Source organism: Prinia subflava, chromosome 5, assembly GCF_021018805.1.
Source record: "Prinia subflava isolate CZ2003 ecotype Zambia chromosome 5, Cam_Psub_1.2, whole genome shotgun sequence".
Taxonomy (NCBI): domain Eukaryota; kingdom Metazoa; phylum Chordata; class Aves; order Passeriformes; family Cisticolidae; genus Prinia; species Prinia subflava.
The window spans coordinates 48,304,564-48,315,085 of record NC_086251.1 but is presented as its reverse complement, the minus strand read 5'-3'; the positions used below and the strand labels follow the sequence as shown (position 1 = coordinate 48,315,085).

The 10,522-nt window shown below is 38.7% G+C and overlaps 1 protein-coding gene across 11 annotated transcripts in view; it reads right to left on the bottom strand.

Annotated features, from left to right (window-relative positions):
• Positions 1-379: 379 nt before the first annotated feature.
• UNC79 (unc-79 homolog, NALCN channel complex subunit) overlaps positions 380-10,522 on the bottom strand; it is a 109,315-nt gene continuing 99,172 nt past the window's right edge. For 10 of the 11 annotated variants that reach the window (XM_063399261.1, XM_063399270.1, XM_063399262.1 and 7 more), the window contains 5 exons: positions 9,498-9,684; positions 7,945-8,142; positions 5,678-5,755; positions 2,100-2,141; positions 380-1,425 (listed from right to left, as the gene is read on the bottom strand). In XM_063399261.1, the coding sequence (XP_063255331.1) occupies positions 1,225-1,425; positions 2,100-2,141; positions 5,678-5,755; positions 7,945-8,142; positions 9,498-9,684 (706 nt within the window). In that variant the 3' untranslated portion in view covers positions 380-1,224. The other variant, XM_063399265.1, reaches the window with a different exon arrangement.

Here is a 10,522-nt window from a genome sequence, read left to right as displayed (position 1 = left end):
TGAGAGTGGTAATAAAGACTGGGAATTTAACACCATTCCAATATACAACTTAATATTTGTTATTTTTCTAATTAGTGCATTACAGAATAAATACAGAAAATACAACTGGGATTGCACAGATTTAAGTATTTATTATAAGAGGTGGTAAATCATTATGCTTTCAAGATTTTATGTAAAATCCACTGAGTTAATTGATTCTCCTTAGATTCCAATGGGCTTTGGCTGTGTATCCTAATGATATTAAAATCCATCTGTTATTAAACATCATGTATGCAACAGTATGCAAATGCTGGGATTTGTAAATATCATTATGCAAAAGTTCAAGTCCAATCATGCTCCTCTTGAAGTTTGCAACATTAATTCTGTAGACATCAATAAGAATAGATTAGGGATATCTTTTTAATTGCACGGTATACAAGTATCAACAGAAGAATACAATACAGTAGTCACAAAATTAAAGAGGCTTCTATGAAACCTACAAAGAAGAGCAGCAGGGATTCAATGAAGTAAAAGCAGTATTTCAAAAAATAATAAATCAGTCCTGGCAGTTTTGGAAAATGTACTGAAAAAACACACAAATTAATTGGCACAGTTTAACAACCTAATTTCTAAGTGCACTTCATAACAACTCTCCTTACAAGCTGCTGTTTTCCCAGAAGATGATGACAAAAAGCCTCATTAGAACATCACTGTTTTATAGTGACAGATTTTATTGCATTGCCAGCTGTGAATCTAAAAAAAAAAAAGACATCCCCCCTAAAAACTTATATAAAGGTTCCTAAAAACCCTATTTTCTTTTGTAATTGTCAAAAAATAGCAACATAGCACTTCCATGTTAGTGAATACCCACAATTCTATTTTTTAAAAAAAATAGAAGATAAAGAAAAGTGATTTTTGTTTTAGCTTCAAAAATAATGTAAAGGAACATTTAAGAACCATTTATTTCAATGATCAGAGAGATATGTACAATCTGATAGATTTGAGTCCAATCCATGTTCATGAACACAGACTTAGAGCCTGTTGATCCTGAGTAACTGTAATTATAAACTGGCAGGAGCAGGCTCTTAGCTTCACCCATTAAAAGCTTTTCCACAATCTGTCCTAGGCTAAAAAGTGTAGCTACAGTATATACTCTGTATATGGATTTATACAAAAGGTCTTGTACAGCTCTAATCCTGTTATTGCTAGGCTAAAAAATGAATATTCTGGAACAAATTACATGAATCATAAAGGATAAAACTGAGACGCAGCTTCTGACGACTGAATTTCTACTTGAGCCATTTTAAACTGGGTACACTGTAGCCACTTGCGGAGCACAGATGAGCTATTGTTCATTTGTCCTGACCCCTGCAACATCCTCAGGCTGTGATGGTTCACATTGCTCTGGATGGCTTGGAGGCGGAGCTGAAGTCCAGCAGATAAATGCTGTTGAAACGAGGCAAAACATTTCATTTCTTACCTTTAGTACATACATCAATACAGCAATGTGAAGGGTACTGGCTAGCCGGGAGTTTCTTACACTGCCCCATGTCAAACTTCTTTCTTCCACATCCTGCCCAGTGGTGTTGCCATGGAAGGCAAATGTGCTTACAGACACAACTCCGTACTAAGACCAACGCCAAAACTTTTCTTCTCTTCACTAGAAACCTCTTGACTCACAAACCACACATCCACCTTGCTCCCCCTTACAAAGAGGGCCAGATGGTACGGTTTTACCCAACCAAATAGGCTCACAGTATCTTCTTTACAACCCAAATCTAACTCCTGAGTCAAGAGCACCAATCCTGATTTGTCAGGGAACTCTCAAGCCTAAGGCATTAAGAAAACCACAGCTCAGGGAAAAACCAGTCTCAGTAAAGGAGTGGGAAGGCCCCAACCCAGAACCTGGGCAGAGGAAAGTGTTCCAGAAGGGAAAAGGAGAGTAGTACTGACTGGAGGGCCTCAGCAAATGATGCTCTATCTATGCTCACACTTTTATCTCAACTGCATATGCTGCAATTATCTACTTTCAGAGAATATGGAGATCACATCCTATTTCCAGAATTTACAGAAATGTATAATACTAACAACAAAAGGATAAGGTACTAGAAACCACTTACCTTTAGGTTTGACTGTATCATTGGCAACCACATTGGTATGAGCTGCAAGAAGAGGTGCATTCTGTTATTATACAAGTGACTGTAAACATGCTACAATTACAGAGACAGAGGAGGATCCATCTAATGTGTTTAGCCATGAATTGGCATGGTCTGAACCACAAATCTGAAAATGTGGTTATTTAAAGTACTTGGAGAAGGTAACTCTCTGATGTAAAGAAGTTTCCCTTGCCTGTTGTAGCAATTTCCCTTGTCACCAGTAACAATTATTGATATCCTGTTTAAGGCAATGATGAAAATACAGAATTAAACTTGTTACACAAAGTCACTTCTTACTTTCCTTGAAGGGTGTCTGTTTGTGCAGGTGAGCAATATTGGAGTAAACAGAGTAAACATTTTACATGATGAATGTAAAATTCATCAAGAAATGAAAAAAACCATGCAGCAGTAGTTCTTAATAACAGGTCACATATTTAAATGATAACCAACATTTTTTAAGCCACTAGCCACATCAACGCTTCACTGCAGACTGTGAGATCTTCTGTAGGCAGGGGAGCACAGGTAACAGCTATCCAGAAGGACAAGGTGGAGGAGGTCTGCAAACTTGTCAGCTGTGATTGGACTGGAGGGATATGTATTTCAGACTACTGCTCTTCAGGGAACTTTTACTTCTGAGGAAGTTTAACATGACAACCTTATGAAAGCCAGAGAGGAATTTCTAGCAAAAGTATTCATGTTTTTCAATATTAATTTAACCACTGAGGTTACTGTTCTAAAATGTTCCTCCAAATGGCATTAAAATTTGCAATTTGCCAATTATGCTACCAGGAGCTGCAAGTTAAACCTAATCACTATTGACAACAGTAGATAAAGTGCTGTTGCCCTTGTGAAAGGAATGATAATTGTTTCAATTTCAGTGCTCTTTTGCTGGAGAATTATATGCAGCTCTGTCAGGACTCATTACTTAGTCTACCACACGAAGAACCATAGTCAAACCTCAGCATTTACAGACAGATGAATGCCAAAACAGCTGGAACGCAGCCAGATGCAGCAGAGGTGTGAGCTCTGTACATCCTTCCGTGGGCTCCCACACTACAGAAGTGTTTAATAAGATGCAGTGACCACAATCCCAATGTGTGTTTTTGGTGAGGAGGGAACAGATCTGAGAGGCCATGCTCCACACCACACTGCCATCAACAAAACATCACCAACAATTTCATCTGGCACTGATGGAGTTCCTGTGGAGTTAGCCAGTGGTGGCAGGGCTGGTGTCAGAAGTACATCAAGCAAGAAGGGAGGCCAGCTGGAAAACTTAGGATGCCCCTCTGTATCTGAACCAATTCACTGGACAACTTTTACAGTCAGCTGAGAGAATGAAGCACTTCACATCCAGTTCATCTTGTCCCAAAGCAAGTATCTAAAATAGATCAAGATGAATCATGTCCAAAAATACTGACTGTAAAGGGCACTCATGGAAGCTAGCTTTTATCAATATCTCTTCTGGACAAGTCTAAGGTCAGATACAGATCTTTGTCCTCCAGCACCAATTCTGTCTTGCAGGGTCCAGACGTATTAAGGAAATGAAACATTCTGCTGCAGGCACAAGCAAGCAAACCCCCTAGTGCTACAGCTGCCAGATAGATAAGTCACACAAGAATACATTTTTATGGAAGCACTTGAATTTTGTTAACTAATCCTCAGCCAGCCTTTTCTTCACAAAGGAAGAATACAAAATACTAGTTAGAAAGAACAGCTGGAAGAACAGAGTACTGCCACACACTATCAAATTTTTTAAGTTTATATTTTCAACAGAACTATATTGATTCCAGTTTAGTTTTTAAAGGGAAACCAGGCTGTAGAACAGGCTGGTCACGCTGCTGTTCTGGTTCCCCAAACCTGCTGCCTGCCCAGCTCTCCAAAAAGCTACACAGCAGCTGCTGGAGCTGCCTAAACCCCTTGGGTCTCTGCAAAAGGCTTTGAGCTGTTCCTGTCTTTACTGTAGGCTCCCAAATTCCTCAGAGATACATTTGATGGTCAAAGATGTGACCAGCAAGGTACCGGTCTCCAACACCAATGCCTAACACGGTATGGCCACTTTCCCAGTTCCTTTGACATTGAAAAGCAGGAGAAAAGTTGAACACTTTCATTTCATTTCACACTCACTGAAGAAAAGACCATCTCAAATTTAGTTTTTTAAATTAGAGAAGCCACTCACTGGTTCCTGTGTGAATAAGCTTTGCACTGCTGCATCTTTGAAGGACTTCAAACATACAGGAAGTCCCTAAATCATGGCACTTACTTTTCATTCACATCTACAATAAATATTTTTACAATCAGTTAGTTCAGGAAAAAAAACAGTAATCTGGAAATATGAATCCTATAGTACTGTTATGCATGTATATATGCAGGATTTCACTTTAGGGCTGAGTAAAGGGGATTTGGTCACCCAAATTCTTCTCTTCCATCTTCCATTCACTCAACATGAAAGCTTAGCACCTTAACTCAGAGTTCCATGGTTTTATGAGCTTGATTTTATAGCAACAACAATGTCCTTTTAACCTGACTTAGCATTATATTGATATATACTCTCAAACCTAACCCCCTGAAAGCATTCATTTGATTTGTGACAAGGATTTGGCCCTAGAGGCCTCTCTTTTCACAGCTTTAAAGCCACTCTTCATCTTTGTCAAATTCTGAACATCCTGGACTGGCCAAAAGAGAAGTCCATATGTCTTTCAGACATAGCCATAATCACTTTAACATCCCTTAGTGATAAAATTTCCGTAGTGAATCAAGACGTTACAAATCTATATTTCCACAATAGTTGTGAATGCTTTCCTGTCAGTTGACATAAAGACCTTCAATTTTAGCTACTTTATTTTCAATTCTTCCTTCATCATAAAAGACTGGAGTAAAGCAGTAGTCAGAAATCTCCTTGATGGCAACAAAAGAACTATATTAACCTTAACTACTTATGTGGAAACTCTCTTGCACTGGGACAACATAAAAAAGGATAATAAAATTGATTTATGCTTGTGAGACCATCTCAACCCTTCTGCAAACACCATGATAACCCATGGAAGACTATGGATTTCCAAAGAAACAATCCATACATGTATGATAACAAGAGAACCACGGTGGCAAAAAAGTTTTTGTTATCTACCTAAAAGAATGTCAGGCTCAGAACAGAGAGATCTGCAAAGGACCTATGATGATTAAAAGATACAGAATGGCTGAAAATTCAGGCAATAGCTAGAGGTTCTCAAAGTCAGTGACATTATTTCTGTCTATTAGAGGAATACGATCATTACTGACATTAGTGGCAATGGAAAGGGAAAGTAGATTAGATGTTCATTTTAAAAAGTCAGGAGAACTTGAATGTGAGACTGTGGTCAGGTCTTCTTACCACGGATTTTATTTTTCAGTATGCTCTGCTAGGTTATATTGTGGCATTAACATTCAACATCGATTTCTTCCACTTTCTTTATTTGAATGGGAAGGTAAGCAGAGGACAATACATTTAGAAATCAGAATAATCAGGCAATATCATTTAATAAATATTCATGGTATGGTATGCCTACCTTTACAAAGATAGTAGAGTTGCATTCTTGTAAAGCCTCCATTAAACTGATGACATGCAGGCACACCATTTCCACCATCTTGGAAAAGAAAAATCAAGTGTAAAACCAAATTAATATCTAGCATAACAATGTAGTAAGATAAGCCAACAGTCTCTAAAAAGGATCTCCCTGTATTTGCTAGGCAGTTATACTGTACCATAAGGTGTGCATTTATTAACCACTGACACACAAGATTAAATATTACATGAGCACATATGGGATGTTTTTCTTTATTTAGATTCACCCCAGTGTGGTAACATCTATCTGTTAAGTATTTCAGTCCTTAATATATTTTAATTCTTACCACACATCAAAATAAGTTGTCTTTGGCTTTGTTCTTTTCAGACATCATAAATTGTTTTTTATGTCCTCACTTTGAAATTCTCATCAATCTGTTTGTCAGAAATTGGTATTTTTATTTATTGAATCTTTGAAAATTAACATGCTCACAAAACCCATCTTTTTATCCCCCGTCAAAAGACAATTTATTGTTCTGAACTGACAGCTGGTCCATAATTCTTCCATTTTGTATCATAATTGATGACAGATGCAAATATCAGTTATTTGGTAGTAGACAGCTTTTATGTTTTATATTGTGTAAATTCACAGGTACAAGACAAACACTCTGAGCCAGCAATGACTATTTACAGCGCCTGTCTAAACTACACGTAAATTCCCCTTGATAATAATAAACTTAGCTTTTATGTTGTGCTTTTCATCTTCAAAGTGCCTCACAAACACTTACTAACTAACCTCACAACACCCCTGTGAGACAGGCAAGCATTATTATCTACATTTCACAGAGCAAGAGCTGAGGCAGAGAGTTTAATAACTGTGGCTCTAAAGCTACCTAATGATATACTTTCAGAAAAAGGATTGGAACTTGGCACTTCCCAGTCATATTCTTGTCCTAGGGCTTGACAAGAGGCTTTTGTGTCTGACTAAACAACTGGCTGGTTGGAGGTGCTGTGCACACTTCCCATTCCTTCAAATGGAGCTTCCTGAACTCCTGTTCCCAGCAATGGCTTGTGAACCAGAGACCCCACCACGTCAGAGGCTAAAATGTCATCTGGGGACAGCTTTAGGTTGTCCTTGCCTGATATGGACACGACACAGCAAGCAGTAACTGGCTGAGACATTCAACTGCAGCCCATGCAATTATAATTAAAAGGGCAAGGTCCATATCTGCCAGGGATGGAAGATGTTTCACATGGGGAAAGGGGAATTATATAAAATAATTTCCCTACCCATAACAAGGTCTACATTTAAAAAAGAAAAAAGAAAACCCAAACAAAACAAGAATGAAAACCCTGGTAGCAGCAAACTTTAAAGACCCAAACATTACGACCTAACTTAAGAGGAATGGGCCATGTATAAAAATGTTTCCCATTCAAATATAAGTTTCCCACTCTCCAGAGCAAGAACTATTACTGATTATCCCAGTTAAAAAGCTTGGACCTGTCATGACTGTCTGGGATGTGAGAAACACAATAGGCCTTGCCCATCACCAACAAGCTCTTAACCCTAAGCCTGCAGGTACAGAGACTCAGTCCAGGGTAAGCAAAGGAGCAGCTATGAGAGGGCTGCTGGAAGCCCTCTGGGTTCTTAATGTACAAAGTTGCTCCAACAGAAGAGAGTATTTGAGATAAACAAATGTTTAAAGATTATTTCTAATGGTTTGGAGGATTTCTGGACACAGTGAACACAGTCCTTCTAAATCTTATCTCTTTAGATGCCTCCTTCCAGTCATTCGTTATTCAAAAATGTTTCAAGAGATATTATGTAGCTTATTTATGATGAGTAACCCGTGAATTATGGGTGGCCAGTTGTCAGCAGTTCTGTATTTTTTCATCATCATGTAAAAACAATCAAATGGATATTCACAGAATTATCCTAGAACAGTTCATTTCTGCTGTAAGGCAGAGTCAGATAAAACAACAGACCACAGTTAAGAGCAGGAATATATAAAATGAGAAGTGATGCAAGGAGCTCTTAATCCAACAAGCAGTGACTCGGGCTGCTGATGCTGTTTCAGGCAGATTCTGGTTAGATCCTGTTTTAGGCCCACTGTGAGGTTAAATCACTACTAATTGGCTATCCTTTTAATTTCTCAAAAGCATCAAAGTCACTTTACGATGTTATTCATAGTCTGTTGTGTTCCTCTGAAGCAGAGCCAAGCCTCCTCTGAGTTTAATCTGTACTAAATCTGTCTGCAGCACCTGACTTACCACTTTGTTATGTGCCATTAGCTGCAGGATGCTCGGTGTCACTCGGCTCCAGAACTCCAGGGCTGTGAGGATTGCTGTGAAGCTAAATTCATTCTGATTCTGGACTGTCGGAGCTACTGCTGTTTGCTCACAATACACTGTCCAGAGCTGAGCAAATATAAATGCATGGAACAGGGAACACATGTGCAGAACAGATGTCTGTAGAAACAGAAAATAGAAGAAAACGTCTATTCAAATAAGTGTATTGGGATACAGTGCAGAGGCTTTCCTCCCCTGCCATGTGTCCCATTGTGCAGTTTTGCCCCTCACTTTCCGTGTTTCCCTCCCATTAGGAACTAGTAAGTCAAGTACACTTGATAACATCTTTTCCATGTTTAAAAAATGGGTTTATATTTTCAGACCAACAACTGCATTTGCAAATATGCTCCCATGCCACCTCAATGCCTAGTGCCTGGCATTAAGGTCAGTCCCTTTAAAATAAAGTGAGTTTTGCAAAACAGGTATTCAGGACTACTTGTGAAACTTTCTTAATGGAAATCTCCACTGCAATCTGTGGAAGGCCTGAAGGCTCTGGCACATATGACTCCACTTCAGAACCTGAAAGGACAGTTATCATACAAACCACATGATTTTACATCTGCTCTGTTAAACTGTCATCCATTTCTGCTTTGCTGGGACTGCTCATAGTCACAAGGAAACAGTCAAGGAAAGAGAATTCATTCCTCATACTCAGGCATGGCTCCTTGCTAATCCTCATTATATATCACAGTGTCTGAGCCTCCAGGACTGCTGGACATTAACTACTTCATCACAAGAAAGATGCTTCTGGTCAGAGACGTTTTCTCCGTTTGCAAGTGCAAGAGGGATTCATGCTCTGTGGCAGTATGACTGCACCAAACATCGCAATGGTTGCTTGGTAACTGGAAAGAGGTATTTGAAAGAGCAAAAAAAGGCCAAAGAAATGAATGGGAAGCACCAGGGTCTTGGCTAGGTGGAGGGAAAGAAAGGAGAATTTTATGTATAAGACAAATGTGTGATCATTCTGCTTCTGTCACTAATAAAAACCTGGTTGGTGTCAAAGATTGCTGCTATATTTGTCTTAAACTACTGTCACAAATGTCTTATAATCTGTAATAACTCTTCCTGTCCTGAACACCTGAAGAAAAAAGTAGTGCTTGAATCATCACTGTTTGTAATTATTTTGATCATAAAATCATTTACATGCTACCCAGTGCAAATATACAACAAGAATAAATAACTGTCTGAGAGATTTGCTACAGAGATGGTCAATGCTAAAGCTTCAATTTGGAATTCAATTTTTCTTTCCTCACTCCTGTGTTCAGACATTTTGAAATAGCCAAACCTCAAACTAAAGTGTACTGATTTCATCAGTTTTCTAGGCATGCAAGAAAAAACGTACTCTTTTAGTACAGTTTCTTTCCTGGGTCCTGGATTTTATTAAGCTTTTACCCCTCTTTTATCTTACTAAAAATAAATGTTTGCAATAAAGCCAATACATAAAACATCTCTAGTTAAACCACATAATCTCTTACCTTTGATTGTTCTGGAAACCCAATCAGAATAACAATAAGGTGGTCAGCAATTTGTGAACCTGCATCCAGTGGAATAGGCATGCAAGATGATGGAGAATTTGGACAGACAACATTGTGTGTCAGAGACCCCAGAAGCAGCCAGGACAGCAAACGAATGTGTGAGACACACTCTATGAACTCCTTGGGCCTGTCAAGAAAGAGCAGATTTTACAATGATACTAAGTTTTCTGGCTTTCCCCTAAATATGGAGTCTCCTTGTGCACATCTGGCAGTTGCAGTCTCAGTGTGCTGGAGACACAGATCATTGGGACAGCTTGTAGGAAGATTCCAACCACACAGAACTTGGTGGCCTTGACATACCACATGCAAGTCCAACAGAACATATTTGGTGTATTGAAGCAAAAGTCTCTATAAAAGTTTAAAGCATTCACAGATTCATTGTTTCCATATACAATGATTTTTTTACACAGATATCATCAAATGGGAAGGACTGCCCAAGTGGAAATGCTCCTCTCAGCTCCCCTGGACACCATGCAGCTGCCTTACCTCCACCGTGTTCCACTTCTCCACTGGTAAAGTGGAATTAATTTCTGTGTTCTTGAGCCTCTCCTTGCCCATTTGGATTGTGTTTTTGAGGGCAGGGACAATGGTTTTTTGTGATATAAGTATTTATCCACCATCTAGTGCAGTGTCTAATTGCAAAGCATTGTGCTTACATAATCTAAAAAGGAAGAGCCCTTTAATGGTGACATCTTGTCTGTCCCTTTGCCACTTCCAAGCTATGACTAAATACTCATTTGAATCCATAGGCACAGAAAATATTTTTTTTCCATCAATAAACCACTATTTACTAGGCCACTCTCCCTGCTGGTTTTAGTTTCTAATTTGATGTCATTGTCAAAGATTCATATTACCCAAGAGGTATTGCATTAATTTTTGGTTTTTAATAAAATCTGATACAATGCTCTTTCTCAAGTCCCTATAGGATCTTAAAATAATTTATTACTTTCAATTCAGAACACGCA